The sequence below is a fragment of the Ochotona curzoniae genome, unplaced genomic scaffold (genome assembly GCF_017591425.1).
Source record: "Ochotona curzoniae isolate NIBS_2020 unplaced genomic scaffold, NIBS_Ocur_1.0 contig_2235, whole genome shotgun sequence".
In the NCBI taxonomy this organism is placed as follows: Eukaryota; Metazoa; Chordata; class Mammalia; order Lagomorpha; family Ochotonidae; genus Ochotona; species Ochotona curzoniae.
Window position 1 is genome coordinate 3,614,455 of NW_024465384.1, and position 15,505 is coordinate 3,629,959.

General features: G+C 46.3%; 1 protein-coding gene across 3 annotated transcripts in view; it reads left to right on the forward strand.

Moving 5' to 3' along the window:
* Positions 1-15,505, forward strand: part of TMTC1 (transmembrane O-mannosyltransferase targeting cadherins 1) — a 188,301-nt gene that overhangs the window by 123,807 nt on the left and 48,989 nt on the right. For 2 of the 3 annotated variants that reach the window (XM_040972266.1, XM_040972268.1), the window contains 2 exons: positions 329-496; positions 13,519-13,632. In XM_040972266.1, the coding sequence (XP_040828200.1) occupies positions 329-496; positions 13,519-13,632 (282 nt within the window). The remainder of the gene's footprint in view (positions 1-328; positions 497-13,518; positions 13,633-15,505) is intronic. The other variant, XM_040972267.1, reaches the window with a different exon arrangement.

Genomic DNA, 15,505 nt, shown 5'->3' on the forward strand with positions numbered 1-15,505 from the left:
AAGGACAGCGACATAAGTGGGATGGGCCAGAGGACCCAGTCAGGCATCCAGGACATACAAGTGAATGTCTCAAGATGCCTGAGATGTTAAAATTCAGGGGCCCTTTTGGCTGCAGGATCATCCTGCACTCTGGTTTCCAGAAACGAGCAAGCACATTAGTGTAGCATGTCAGAGAGCAAACATGTGCGTGTGGCCCAAGACAGGGAAGACTATGTGTCTTTCCCCTGCATAGGCCAAGCATTATGCCGAAGTTCATTACAATAGTACAGGGAATGCTCAAAGGCCATCCAACCCCAGCTGATTGTGTTTTTTCCACTCTGTTTCCCAGCATGGGCTACTGCATCCTTTTTGTGCACGGACTGAGCAAGCTGTATACCTGGCTCAACCGATGTGGGGCCACCACCATGATTGCGTCCACTGTGCTGCTGCTCTTGCTGTTCTCTTGGAAAACTGTGAAACAGAATGAAATTTGGCTGTCCAGAGAGTCCCTTTTCAGGTAGGCTTGCTTGGGTAAGCATGAACATTTTCCCATTGGCTTCAGTGTTTACGTATTTGTTTCCAAAAAGTCAAGTGCCATGAGTCTGGTACTGTTGGTGAATTTGTTTTACTAGAAGACTAAAATGGAAGGTACGCATTTAGTTTGAGTTTTGACATTTTTTTAATGATGTGGCATAAAATTTAACATGAATTCATCCCAAGTGGGTTTATGAAAATAAGGCTCATGGTAAGGTCTTGTGGTCTGTGAATTCAGATGGAAACAGTCTTGATGAGCCGGGCTGTATAATCAGCCATAAATGAAATGAAGGTTCTGAGGTTAATGCTGCTGTTCAGTCAGGTGGAGAGGCTAGGAGAGCGTGCAGCAGGCAGGGAGAGAAGTGTCACATTTGTGCAGACTACTCCAGCAGGTTCTTGTGATCTATAACGCAGTTGCTTCCTGCTGATTTTTAATGTTGAGCTAGGAATGGAAAGACTTTGTCATCTCCTGCTAGGTGTCTCTGTGATCACTTCAGACTTGCGTCTGAAGTCTGGAGAGCTTAAACATTCTTTGCGACTGTCACTTAGAGTGCTATTTCTCCACTCGGTCTGTGTGACAGACGCCACAGTCCTGGTAACCTGCACCTGGCATCCCAGGATTATTTGCCAAGTTCCCAGGGATCTCCAGGCTGTACCCTCTTCTATCAACTATCTTTGCTTGCAATCTTGGCTAGTTCAGGCAACAAATATTTCCTTAGTTGCATGCTCAGCTGGTATCTGGCTCTCATTCTTTATGAGCAGATCAGTGATATTGAGTTAGGGTCACGTTGGGAAAAGGGAGAGAGCTGGAAGAGCCTAGAGAAGCTGCTGGGACTGAAGGAGAAGTGAAGATCCAGCATGCTGTCCGAGCCCATTCTCAGAAATGACAACTGATGGCTAAACAGTCCCTTTGTCTTTGACACAACAGTCCCTTTGTGTTTGGCTTAGCTTGAGCTTCCGCTGTCTCCCCTTGGCAGGCACTAGCATGGGTAGAGCATCTCAGGGACCCAAGCGACTCCGCAACATAAGACAGGAGGGAACATCCCAGTGGGAAACAAGGACAGGGAGCAAGAGGGCTTCCTAAAAAGCAACAGACCATGAGACTGAACAATCAAGCCAGACAGATGTTCACTGCAACCACCTGCTGTTTTCAAATCAATATTTGATTTTGCCACCAAACTTTTTAAGCACCATAAAATTTGGTGTGCTGTCCTATCACTTATTCATTGCTGCCATAGCATTGTCCTTGTTATCACTGTCACTGTCGTTACTTCACCTGGTGCTAGTGAGAAAGGTTGCCATGCGAACAATTTTGCACGTACTTTTTATAATGAGTTTATCCTCCACCCAGATGTGTGACAGTCCTCTTAAAATTAGGCTTATGATTTGGTGCAAGTTCCAACACACTTCTGCTCATTTTTTAAAAAGATTTTTTTTTTATTGCAAAGTCAGATATACAGAGAGGAGAGACAGAGAGGAAGGTCTTCCATCCAATGATTCACTCCCCAAGTGACTGCAACTGTTGGTGCTGCACTGATTCAAAGCCAGGAGCCAGGAACTTCCTCCAGGTCTCTCACACGGGTGCAGGGTCCCAAGGCCTTGGGCCGTCCTTGACTGCTTTCCCAGGCCACAAGCAGGGAGCTGGATGGGAAGCAGGGCTGCCGGGATTAGAACTGGTGCCCATATGGGGTCCCGGGCGTGTTCAAGGCGAGGACTTTAGCTGCTAGGCCACCATGCCAGATCCACCTCTGCTCATTGAAGAGCCTTCTCGCCAACCACCATGGAACTGTTACCCGTCCCTGCCATGCCACGCCCATTGTGCTGGCACAGGAGTAGTGCAGTCTAATCATTTAAGTACATCCTCATCCATTCTCTCTCACTCTTACATTTTCCATAGTTTTTTTTTTTTATGAGAAACATTGCAACAGTTTATCCCTGTGTTTGACACTCTCTGTACTGCAGTACCCACAGTGGTTTTGTCTTTCAATGAGGTTTACTGATGGCACAAGTTTGTTTCAGGAAGAGCAGCTGAGTATCAGCAAATTAAGAGCAAACAGATACTCTGGAGGCTTCTCTTTTTTTTTTAAGATTTATTTTGCTTTTATTGGAAAGGCGGATATACAGAGAGGAGAGACAGATAGGAAGATCTTCTGTCCGATGATTCACTCCCCAAGCGAACGGCCGATGCTATGCCGATCCGAAGCCAGGAGCCTCTTCCGGGTCTCCCACGCGGGTGCAGGGTTCCAAAGCTTTGGGCCGTCCTCGACTGCTTTCCCAGGCCACAGGCAGGGAGCTGGATGGGAAGCGGGGCTGCCGGGATTAGAACCGGTGCCCATATGGGATCCCGGGTGTGCAAGGTGAGGACCTTAACGACTTGCACCACCATCGTGCCGGGCCCTCTGGAGTCTTCTTGTATCTAGTTGGGGAAATTAAGCAGTGGGTGAATGGTTGATGAGTACACCAGCGTTTGTACACAGGGGCTGAAGGAGAGGCCTTCGGGGTCAGAGGGAATTCCACATGACATGCACTTCAAAGCTAGAGACATTTATAGAAGACTTGGCCCTATTATCATTTTTTTGGTTTACTGAGGCTTTTACAGGCTGTTCTATTTTCCTTAAGGCCAGGTGTTTGAATGCAGGGATGATGTGTGAGATTGGGATCAAGTTGAGCAAAGCACTTGCCCGGAGCTTATGGACGGGATAGGGTTGGTGGTTGAGTGTGGAGTGTGGAGTTAGGCTTTCCTGATTGACTACAAGTAGTGTTGTTTTCTAGTTGGGTGATCTTGGGCATGATACTATATAACCACTCTGGTGCCTTAGTGCCTTAAGAGTGTGTGGAGTAGAAGAATGAATTAGTCTGTGACCGGGCCACAGTGATGGGTCTGGCATCTGTTTACCTGCAATAGCAGTGGGAGCTTATTTTGGTCTAAGAAATATTGAAATTCATGCATGGTAGAGGATCTTTTAAAAGTTCATGGGAATCTGTCATATAAAACTATGGAGAGGTTTCTTTTTTTTTCTTGCATCAAAGTAGACAGATTTTAATAGTGTCTTCCACAAACCTTTGAAGCTGTTCTTGTTATGCAGCTATACCATAGCTTTGGAAGAAACCCACACAATCTCTGTGAGGTTCCGTTTTCTCTTCCATGCTACCGCAGGGAGGCAGGTCCTACCTATCTGGTAGCTTACTGAATGAGGCAGAAGGTGTGGCCCATTGCAGTGGGTGCTTAGCACAGCACTGGATGTGAAATGGACATCTGATCCATACTGCCCATGCTGCGTGTGACATCATACAAGCTTGGACTGAAAGAGGGGTCAGCACTGAGAAAGGCCAGATGTTGTTCTTATTTCCCCTCTCTGATAACATCTGGCTGAATCCCAAGAACTTCAGAGTACTTTTGTCTTCCAGGCAGGCACTTGGGAATGATTCTGCAGACCTATTGTTCAGACACTGAAAGAAAACAAATCAATGTTCTGAAAGCTGCAGTTACACTTGATAAAAGTGAGAGTGTTATGATGATGATTTCTGTTACTTTTCAAGTCTCCTACAAATAGCAGTTTTGAGGGAGAAGTAGGTAAGCGTCATTTAAAACCCGGCGTTGAATAGGAGATGTGAGTGTGTGGTTTAACCATGAACAGAATTGCTTCCAGGACTTGAGAATCAGCCGTGTCCGTTGTGGAAATGACGTTTCTCTGTGGGGTCAAAGTGTCTGAAGCTGCGTGTTTTCATGAAAACAACTGGAAGTGCTAAATGGGGCATCAGGGGAGCCTCTAGAGAGACAAATCCATGCAGGGAACAGCACCAGGCCAGTTGAGGTTTTAAAGAGAGTGTTCCCTTTGGCTGGTTGGTTGTTTTTCTATATAAACTGTTCTGAAAAAAATGGCAGGAAAATATCACAAAAAGAACATGAAGTTCAAAAATAACAATGGCAGAAACAGAGCTTTGCTCAGATTTGAGTTGCTCCACCCTGCTGCCTTTCTCTTCTGAGTGTTATGACTTGCTCTTGATGTCGTGCGATAACGTCCCGGTCTTTGCCAGGGCTGTGTTTCCTCGGGCCCTTGGGAGAGCTGTAGGTTAGAGGAACCAAGTTAATTACACAGAGGAAAAGGACCCATCTCGGCAAGCATGCTGTAATCAGTACCATCTTCGAGCCCAACTGTTGTGCTTTCTCAGTTCTGTGTAAGAAAACTCCTATGCTATAGAAATTACTCAGTAGAAATTTTGTCTTTAAAAAAAAGATACTGTGATTGTCACTTTGACCCAGATCCCGTCCATATGGAAGTCTTCAGAAAGTTTATAGAGATGCCCATTATAAAAACAACTGCATAGATTTCAAAATTTTTCGATGAGTAACGTGTACTAATCCGTTAGAACATCCCTTTGAATTCTTGCAAAAGCAAGACAAGAACAACAGATTTGTGAAAAACTTTGGGTTAGGACAATGATGAAGTCACTCGCGCTAGAACATTTGTGGGGACAGGGTCCCCTAAGAAATCAGCAGACCCAGAAATGATAAGCCTGGGCCAGCATTGTGGTGTGTGTAGTGAGTTAAGTCATGGCTTGCAACACCAGCATTCCTTACTGGAGCATCGGGTCCCTGCTAATGAGTGTGGGAGGGCAGTAGGCGCCGACACCATTGCGGGCAACTCGGTCGGAGTTCCTGGCTTCTGGCTCTGCCTTGGCTCTCCCTCAACCTCTGCAGCCGCTTGGGACATGAACCAGCAGATGTAAGATGTCTCTTCTTCTTTCTCTGTCAGTCTGCTTTTCAATTAAGAAGAACAAGGATTGAAACAGGAGACAGTGTTGAAAATGAAGCCCACAGCAGCAGGCTATCACATCAAGTAGCTCATCTTCTTTGTACTCAGTTGAAGAAAAGTGATGATTAGCAACAGAAAGAGCAGCCAGCAGCAGCGACATCTCAACTGGATCAGAGGACACAGTTCTGACTGAGGAGTTTGAGTAGACCAAGCTCTCTGCTTGGCAGGTGCTGCGGCGGCGACAGTCATACCAGGTCACAGGTCCCAGTAAAGAGACAAGCTTCCAGGGCGATGTGACACGGAGGGATAAGACTCTGAATTCCTTAGACAAATTGGAATGGGCCATGGCAGGTGCCTTTTCTGGGATAGCACTGAACTCGGAGCATAGACAAGATGTGGAATGTCAAGATCCGGTTACCCAGTTATGAAAGTGGCCCCGCCCACACAGAAACAGATGCTGTTTTTAAGTGCAGAGGTCAAGAGCAAAGGTCGTGTAGCAGTGTTGGGTGACTCTGGTGAACCAATGAGTGATCATTTCTACAGGAGGAAAAGGCTTGGGAAAGCTGTCCCAGGGCATCCTGCTGCTCATTTCCCCCATCAAGTGCAGCTAGCTTTTTTAAGGTTTTCCATGGGGCATTCGGGAACATATGCCTGGGCTCCTCCTGGGTTTTGAAAGTGTTGGCGCTTGTAAAAATCTCTAAAGGGCGCCCATTTATCTTCAGTCAATAGTGTAAGAAAGACTTATCTGACAGGATCAAGTTCCAGGATCCTCACTTCTTTGGTGATGGATAAAATAATGAATGTTATCACCTCAAAAGTGTTGTGAGCTTGACGGAACTTGTGTTGAGAAGTTCTTTTATTTCCGTTTTCCTACAAACATTATGAAATCCTTTTGTATGGGCCCGACACTGTGGCCTAGTGGCTGAAGTCCTCATCTTGAATGTGCTGGAATCCCATATGGGCGCCGGTTCTAATCACAGCAGCTCCACTTCCCAACTAGTTCCCTGCTTGTGGCGTTGAGAGGCAGTCGAGGACGGCCCAAGGCCGTGTGAGAGACCTGGACGAGGTTCCTGGCTCCTGGCTCTGGATTGGCACAGCACCTGCCATTGCGGTCACTTGGGGAGTGAACCAATGGACAGAAGATCTTCCTCTTTGTCTCTCCTTCTCTCTGTATATCTGACTTTGTAATAAAAGAAAATAAGTCCTTAATAAAAAAAAAAAAAAAAGAAATCCTTTTGTATGACTAGAGTCACTCATGGTACTTTTTTTTTTTTTTTTTAACATTGGAACAGAATGATTTTACAAACTACAAAGTGCATCACAGACAGAAGGCAGTGTTCCTGGTTGAGCTTCCACTACCAACCAGGACTGTCTGTAAAACACAGGGAATGCCTTTGACTGTGGTCACCTGATTTGGTCACCTGCAAGAGGCCACAGAGTATTTCCCAATCTTGGCTTCCTCTGTGTAAAATGAGAGTGCAAGAGAAGGAAGGAGTGAGAATGTGGCTGAGGCTCTCAGATTCCACCACTCTGAGGCTGAGGTGGGCAAGTTCTGACACTCTGCATCCTAAGATGGGGCTCACAGGGAGCTCCCCGCTTCCAGCTTTTGGACTCTTATTTGAGGAGCAGAGGTCAGGACTCATTTCTCATGTCAGGGAGCAGGAAGATGGTTTAGAGGACAAAATGTGCCTAGGTCCCTCCTTGTCCCAGCACGCAGGGAGACTAGGAACTCAGCCAGCATGGTCTACAGGGCTGAGGCCAGATGGGCTCCTTGGAAATGGTATATGTGCTGCCGAAGCGAGCATGTGGGCTCCTTGGAAATGGTAAAGTGCCAGGTGAACATTGGTCTCTGTTTTTATCTTTGTGATACATTGTTTTGAAAGGCAAGCTGAGAGAGGAACATTGAGCATGCTAGCTCTTATTGGCTGGGTCACCTCCCGGATACCTACAGTGCCTCTTCCTCTGTCCCGTGCTGTTGGGGCTGAAGCCAGGAGCTGGAAACACATCCGGGTCTCCCATATGGATTACTGGATTAAGGGGACCCTGCTACGTGAGCCATTGCCCCTGACTCCCAGGATCAGCATTAGTGGGAAGTTACAATCAGCAGCCGGAACAGGAGGACAGGACACTGAGGCAGTCTGGTGTGAGATAATGGGTTAGCCTATAGGCCACGTATGGTCCCAATCTCGGATTCTAGAAACCATGAAATTGGCCTCTCTAAAAGTTTAGACACCACTCCTAACTAGATAAACCTTTATGAACAATGTGGCCACACCTGCAGTGTTGAAGATACAACCTTGGGATGCTCTGACCAGCCTCAGCTGGTGCCAACATTGTGCTGGTTCCCTGCAGATGCCCAGAGAGCCACAGCATGGTCCTCGCTTTCTTCGATATTGATTTTGCCTTCTTTCAGCCAAAACATAGAGAAAAAGAATGTAAATTTCTTTCTTCCACCTTCTTTCTTTTTTTTTCTTCATTTTAGAATTTTGCAAATTTAAGGTGTGAATAGCATTTTTAATAAGATTTATTTATTTGAGAAACATAGTTACAGAGGAGGAGGAAGAGAGCTTCAGTTGGTTCATTCTCCAATGGCTGCAATGGCGAGGGCTGAGCCAGGCCAAAGTCAGGAGCCAGGAGCTTCATACTGGCCTGTGCTGTGAGTACAGAGGCCCAGACACCCGGGCCACATCATACTGCTTTGTCAGGCATATCAGCAGGGAGCTGGATCAGAGGAGGAGTGGCTGGGATATGGACCAGTACCCCCATCAATCACATTATGTTTTCTCAGTCTGTGTGTCTGACTCATTTTAGATTCTGCATGTGAGACCATGGAGGTTTTTGTTTGTTTTGTTTAATATCTGACTTATTTCACTTAACGTCATTTCTTCATGTTGCCATGAAGGGCAGTGTCACTTTCTTTAGGGCCAAATAATATTCCACTGTTTGCAAGTGCTACAGTTTCTTTCTTTTTTTCTAAGCTGTTAGCATAAGTTGGCTGTTTGAGCATTGCACCAGAAGTGTAGGCAGCAAAAGCAGCAATAAACACGTGGGACCACATCAAGATGAGAAGTTCTGTACTTCAAAGGAAAATGTCAGAATGAAAGAGAATTCTATGAATGGGGAGGAAAATGCAGTTTAAAAGAGGTTAATCACCTAAATATTTAAGGAACTTACATAGCTCAGTAATAAAAAAAATGCCAAAATTGAGAATTTCCCAAGAAGACACAGCAAAAATCAAATAAAAAGGCTCCTAGCATCAGTAATCATCAAAGCAATTTAAGTCAGGAGTAAAGAGAAATAGCACCTCAGGCCCTTGAGCATGGCTGCTATGAGACCGTCAAGAGATAGCAATGGGGAGTTTGTGCAGAGAAGGTCTTCTGGTACACTGTTGGTGGGAATAGAAGTGAGCGCTGCCATTGAGGAAGGCAGCGTGGAGGCTCCTGAAAACAGTAACAGGAGATCCGGCACAGCATTGTGGTGTATTTGTCGTAAGCCTCCACCTGCAATGCCAGCATCCCATATGGGAGCAATTTGAGCCCTGGCTGTTCCACTTCTGATCCAACTCCTTGCTTCCTAACTGGTGCTCTTGGGAATCAGAGCTCTTGCCTCTTGCTTCGAAGATGGGCTAGGCTCCTGGGTCCTGAGCATATCTCCAGTGGAACAAGTTAGAACCTCAAAGGGATATCAAAGGGATACTCACTCTCCCACGTTTACTGTAGTACAACCTGATTCGTTTATTTGAAATTCTTTATTGTAACATAGTGGACTAAAGTCTAATGGTTGCACATTTTTGTGGTGTAGCACACAATTTTTCCACATGCGTACGCAGTGGAAACTAATAAAACTTGCCAATTAGCATTTTCATTTTCTTTTGTTTTGCGTTTCCGGGCTACCCCAGCTCCTCTGTTCCAGCTCTTTGCTTAGTACGTGGTATCTTTCTGAGAGTACAGTTACCCCACTGTGCTTAGGAACACGGGAACTTGTCACCCAGTGTGACCGTGTTTGAAACTTCTTATCCAGCCTTCCACTAGCCCTCTCCACCTCCACGCTGTCCTGGGTGGCAGTGAAGAACTACCAAGTTCAGATCTGCATTCTTTGTTTCTTTTTCCTTCTCGTTTCTTAACTTTCGCAGATGAACCAGGTCATACACCGTTTGTGTTTCTGTGTCTGCCTTGCTTCACTGGGCATGGAGGTCCCTGGCTCCTTCCATTTTACTGCACTGTACTGTTTTTAGGAGGAAGCATTTACAGGGTAAATGAGGGCATGAGGTCAGTGTCCTTTGTAAAAAGAGGAGCAGAGAGCAGAGCTCACGTGCCGGGTCTGCACATGTGTCCAGGAGGCACCATGGAAGGCCACAGCTGGAGGACGAGACCTCAGTAGACACCGGTTGTCCTGGGACCTACCCAGCCTCCAGAGCTGTGAGAAATTCAGTCTCCATGCTTTTTTACCCACCCACTCTCGGGTGTAGTTTCTTGGCAGTCTGCACAGGCTAATGCGGATCTGGTTACCAAAAAGTTAAGTGCTTAATAAACAAAAACTATGAAAGCACGGCTTTGGAACAAGGTGGTGGGTAGAGGCTAGAGGAGTTGTGAGGTATGTGCTAGAAATACGGATGTTAAAGCTTGTTCTGTTGGGGCAGAGGGACGGACAGCTACAGAAACGCTGTGTGCTCAGAGCAGGTGGATGTTCGAGGGCAGAATTTTGATAGGAATAGGTCTTAGGCAGAAATGCGTAGCCTGTTCTTGGAAACTGCAGGAAAGGTGATCCTTGTTCAAAAATGACCAAAGTCCCGGGGCTGGACTGTGTTTGTGTTTTAGTGTTTTGCAGTAGATTGGATTTGTGAATGAAGAAGTAACATAATTAGCAGAGGAGTTTCCCAGTCAAAATGTTGAAGGTACAGCTTGGCTCCCGCTTAAATGCTTACAATAAAATGCAAAAAACGAGATGAGTTGAAGGGATTGTCAAGCAAGAAGGAACCTCAACTTGAAGACTTCCAAATGCAACGTGCGAAAGATTTGAAAAGGTTGTCAGTGATCACACTGTGCGAAGAGGAAGACTTGCTCAAATGAGAGCAGAATGGATGTTGCTGAGCAAGCAGCGCGTCAAGGGAATCCCTGGATATGAGCCAGGGATCTGCTCATTTGTTTCAGCGGGAGCCAGGGATTGATATACCAGCAGAGTCACTGCTGCCTGGGACTACAGGAAGCAAATTATAGGGCAGAGTGAGGAAGGGCTGTGAACCTATGTTATTCTTTACAAGAAGGGAAGAATTACCCCCACGTTGATTCAGAGCTTGTTAGCACCTCCGCTCGCAGCAAGCCTCTGGCCAAGACTTCGTTCTAGCCATTCATTTTCAGGGACTTGTAGAAAGCCTAGAGGTGGGGCCACCCTTCAGAGCCCTGGCGCTGACACTGCCACCCTGTGGCCTTGCAGAGTAGAGCACTGAGCCTGTATCATGGAATTTGCCTTGCTGGGTTTGGGGCTTGCTTAGCACCCACCGCCTCTTTGGTCCTGCAGATTTGTCTGTTTGGAATGAGGCTTTCCTATCTGTGCCCTGCCACGACAGGTAGAAGGCACACAGTCTGACTGACTTCATGGGTTCATCACTGCTAGGAATTTTGCTCAGAATGAATCCTACCTCACCTCTTTCGGATTCAGATAACATTTAGACTTTGGACTTTAGAATTCAGAGTAAGTTAAGGGTTTGGGCTATTGGGATGGAATAGATGTGCTTGCATTTAACAAGGACATGCATGGCGGGTCCTGGGTAGAATGTTAAAGAAATGGGTGTTTACTCTTGAGAACTTCATGGCGTTGTAAATTTCTACTTTTCTTCCTGTTGTTGATTCTGTATTATGGCTTTTCATTTAAGGGGATGTGTGGTTACTATGTAATGGAGACTATCATATCCAGATGTGAAGATACAATGCAGTATGCGTCTCTACTTCCAGATCAAAGATGGACTCCCAATGAGACTGTTAACTATATTTTTTGACAGTAGGATGCTGGACTCTCTGCCATTGTCCATGCCTGCAATGATGAACATGTGATTATTTATGAATAACTGTACTATAGTAATAATATGGGGGAATTCATTGTGGGGAAGGTAGCTTGGGGAGGGGATAAGAAAAATCCTAGGGCCTATGGAATATGGAAATATATAATAAACTCATTAGAAAAGTTAAAAAAAAAAAAACTGGATGTTTATGTCTGCCTAAAACTCTTAGATTTGATACTCCAACTTCTAGTGTTTTTGGAGATTGGATCTGTGAGGAGATGATGAAGGTTAAATTAGATCATGAGTTTGGGCCCCCAAGGTCCAAAGAGCTGGTGCCCTTCAAAGAAGAGACACAAAATTGTCTTGTCTTTCTATACATACACTGAGAAAAAATCGTGGTCACAGGCAGATGTAACTGGGAAGTGACCATCTGTAAGCCTGGAAGAAAGGCCTCGCCAGAACCTTAGGGGAGGGAGGGAAGGAGGGGAGGGAGGAACAGAGGCTGGAAGGACTGGATGGGTTAGTGCCTAGGTTGTCCTACAGAGAACCATTTAATACCATCCTCTGCCACCTGCCACCTCTGCACCCTAAACATGCCAGAATCCTTTCGCTCCACTGCATACCCACTGGTGTGCCACCCGAAGTGAAACCCAGACACTCGAGTACAGTCACAGGCACCTGAGGGTTTTCCACTCTCAGCCTTCCAGCAACTTTGTAAACCCCTGCTGTGTTTTCCGTGGGTCATCAGCTTAGGGCACCCCACTGCATCTCTCACGGGGATAGAGAACTTTGTGCCGCCATGGGTCATTTGGCCGTTAATAGCATCCACGGGCCGTGTGAAATGATCAGCTTCAAATTAGCCTGCTATCGATTTATTGAGTTTTCGAGTCTGGTTTGCAGTTGCCTTGGCAGGGCCAGACTGAATCACTTTTGCAGGTTTCCCACAGCCTGTAGGTACTGAGCATCCGTGCAAGGGTAATTGAATTTCTGCTTATCCTAGAGCTGTGCGCTCACTGCCTTCTGGAAAGGTGGTTCCTGTCCTCTTCCTCATGGCATTGCACTCGCGTGTTGCTGTAAACTGTTTCTTCACAGCCCGTGCTTGCAAATTCACCTGTGTTTCCCCCACTCCTATAAGCTCCGAGAGAGCAGGGAATGTGACCAGCTTGTGTGTCTGGCACCTGGGTTAAAGGAACTCCCTGTAGGCACTGGGCAGCCGGACACTAACTCAGATGAGAGCAATGCTAGAATCGTCTGTCTCTTCTGGACCTTCTCCCTGTCTAGTGATTCTGTGTGGACCACAGCTTTTGCTTTCTGATGTGCCAGACTGCTCAGGTGCGAGGCAAGTGAAGATGGTCACAGATAAAGCTGCCTTTGTTTCCCTGGTTGCGGAGTGCCTTGGGGCCCTTCTGCCTCTCCTTGTATGCCACCAGGTCTGGAAGGTGTTTTTCCTCCAGGGTGGGCCTCCTGAGACAGAGCAGTGACTTTGTAGGGGAGACGGGAGAGAATCTCACCCTCACGCCCAGTGTGGGTTCCAGCGAATGAAGGGGAAGCAGGTGGAGCAAAGACTGCACATGTTCTGCTTCACGTCACGGTTTAAAGATGTTGTGTCATGGGCTCTTCATCCCTGGATGTGCCTGATCATTTGGTCTTTCTTTGGAGGTCTGCTTGGGTGATTTCGTCGGTTCTGTGCGAAGAGGAAACCAGCCCATGAGACATAGGTGAAAGGAAAGAAGGATTTGCCTAATGCTCCCTCGGTGACCTCTAAATGGATGAGGGGTCACCAACCATCCTCTTGAGGATCTGTCCAGGCAGCATCCCAGTGTCCTCATGTCTTCCTGCCTGCTGCTCCCTGATTTGGAAAAGCCAGGCCAGCCTGAGAACTGCAAGTTCCGTGTTGTGCTGGTGGTGTGGTGGGCCCTTGGGGCTGTCTCTGGACCCTGCTGTACTCCTGCAGAGGAGGCTCCTGTTTGCAGGGCTTCCTGCTGGGCCAAGAGGCCCTCTGTTTACCTGCACTTTGCTCATGCGCAGTTAGCCTGTTTGTGCACTGCCTGTGTTGTTGCTCCCTGGGGGAAAAAAAAAAACCAGAATTATTTCTCCCAAAAAAAAGAACTCATAAATGCACAAGTTTTCGAGCTCTCATCTTAAAGGGATGCGATGAACACTTGTAATACAGGTTGATGAAACTGAGAAAAACCAGCAGAACTCAAAACGATTCTTTTCTTCTCTTTTTTTTTTTTTCTGCCTTCTTAGGTCTGGAGTTGAGACTTTACCCCATAATGCCAAGGTTCATTACAACTATGCCAACTTCCTGAAGGACCAAGGTCGGAACAAGGAAGCCATCTACCACTACAGGACCGCCCTCAAGTAAGCTCGTGCAGGGTGCGGCTTCCTGTGCACTTGACATCTTGGTTGATGTCACTCTTCTCCTCCCACTGTGTGTGCAGAGCGTGTCGTGTTCATTTTGGGAGCATCTCCGTGAACACAGGCCAGCTCTTTAAACCTTTCAGCTTAGGGTTCTAGTCTGTTGGAATGTGATACATAACAGTGGTACTAACTCTATGCAGTGTCCCGTGGCAGTTTTTATCATTGCATGCCATGCCACAAGGGAACACCCGGTTGAACACTGCACAAGCCATCGTCACAAACACTCTCATCCGATCTCTAGGTATTTGTTTGCAGTGAATTATTCATTCTGTCCATGTGGAGAGTCCTGGGCCCTCCCGTATCTGAATGGATGCTTATGAAGGCAAATACTTGAGTACAGAGAGGAGATGGTGTGAGCATTGTATGAAGCAAGAACAAGGCACGGCATGCAGTGGACGTGTTGGGTAAAATGTCCATCTCATGTGCCTGTGTGTGAATTCACAAGCCCTCTCCTCATGCTCCTACACACACACACACACACACACACACACACACACACCACACTCTTAGCTATGACCTTGAGACATAAAGGAAACTTGATTTACATGTGAGCTGTGGCTACTCTGCTGATGCAGTTCTGACCTGCAATGGGGTTGTCGCTGATGAGTCTGGACAGTAACCATGTTTAATCTTCAACACATGCACCCCTGATAAGTGACACAGCCTGGGGCCCCGTGTAGGTAAGGTCTGTGTGTTGTGCCCCCCTCCTTTGCCGAGTCCCGCAGCGCTCACAGAAGCCTCTGTAAAGGTTTACAAGCTTCAGGGTTGGTTATTGGATTTTATTTATTTTAATCTATCCTAAAATAGGGACACAAGTATAGATAAACCCACCGGTTCGCTTCCCAAACACCCACAACAGGTAAGGGCTGCAGCAGACCAAAGCCAAGAGCCAGAAGTCCTGTCCAGGTTTCCCACGTGGGTGGCAGGCACTCAAGTGCTTGATCCATCACCTGCTGCCTCCCACATTAGCAGGAAGCCAGAGTCAGAAGCAGAGCTGGAGCTCCAGCCGGGTCTTCACGGGTAGGGTTCACACGCAAGTGTCCTGAGTGGTGACGCAAGCACCGTTCCAAACACCTGCCCCTGGTGGTGCACCTTCAGTTGGATTTTCTGAGTTTTTCCCTTTTCCACGTTCTTAAAATACATGTCCCACCCAAACTACCTTTCTTGAAAGTTGACTGTGAGAATCTTCCAAGGATCTGGTTTAAAACCATCAGTGTCAGGGACCTCACGAGCATATCTTTGGTATCAAATCAAAATATTTTAGAGGTGAGGGACTGCTAGTTATGACACATGTTTTAAACCATACATATCAAGTCCATTACCAAATATTTTTCCCACATACTGCAGGAAGTACCCATTATAAAGGTATAGTTGTACCAAAGCTTTTTCATTGAGGAACACATTTTTTTATCAAGCAATGGAATGCCATGCTTAACTTATAGGAAAGAATAATATTCTTTCAGTGGAAGACAGTTTCCAAAATATTTGCAATGCATATCTCTGGCTTACAGGTTATGCATATTTCTCCTTTACATTTTCTGTGATTTCATTCACTCCACAATGAATCTGTATTGATTTGATCCTTTAGGGATACATGCCAAATATATTTGTGTTTTAATAATTAATGTTCAAGGATTTTTAGATTGTGACCTTGAAAACAGGAGAAAAGCAGCTAGTTTGTGTGAAAAATGTTGGTTGGAAAGAAGCATGGCAGGATCTTTTAAATCCATGCTTCACTGGAACAATTTCCAGTCAAGTTGGAGCAAAAAATATAAGACTGGCCCTAAGGCATAACTTAAGCACGCTTCTCCCA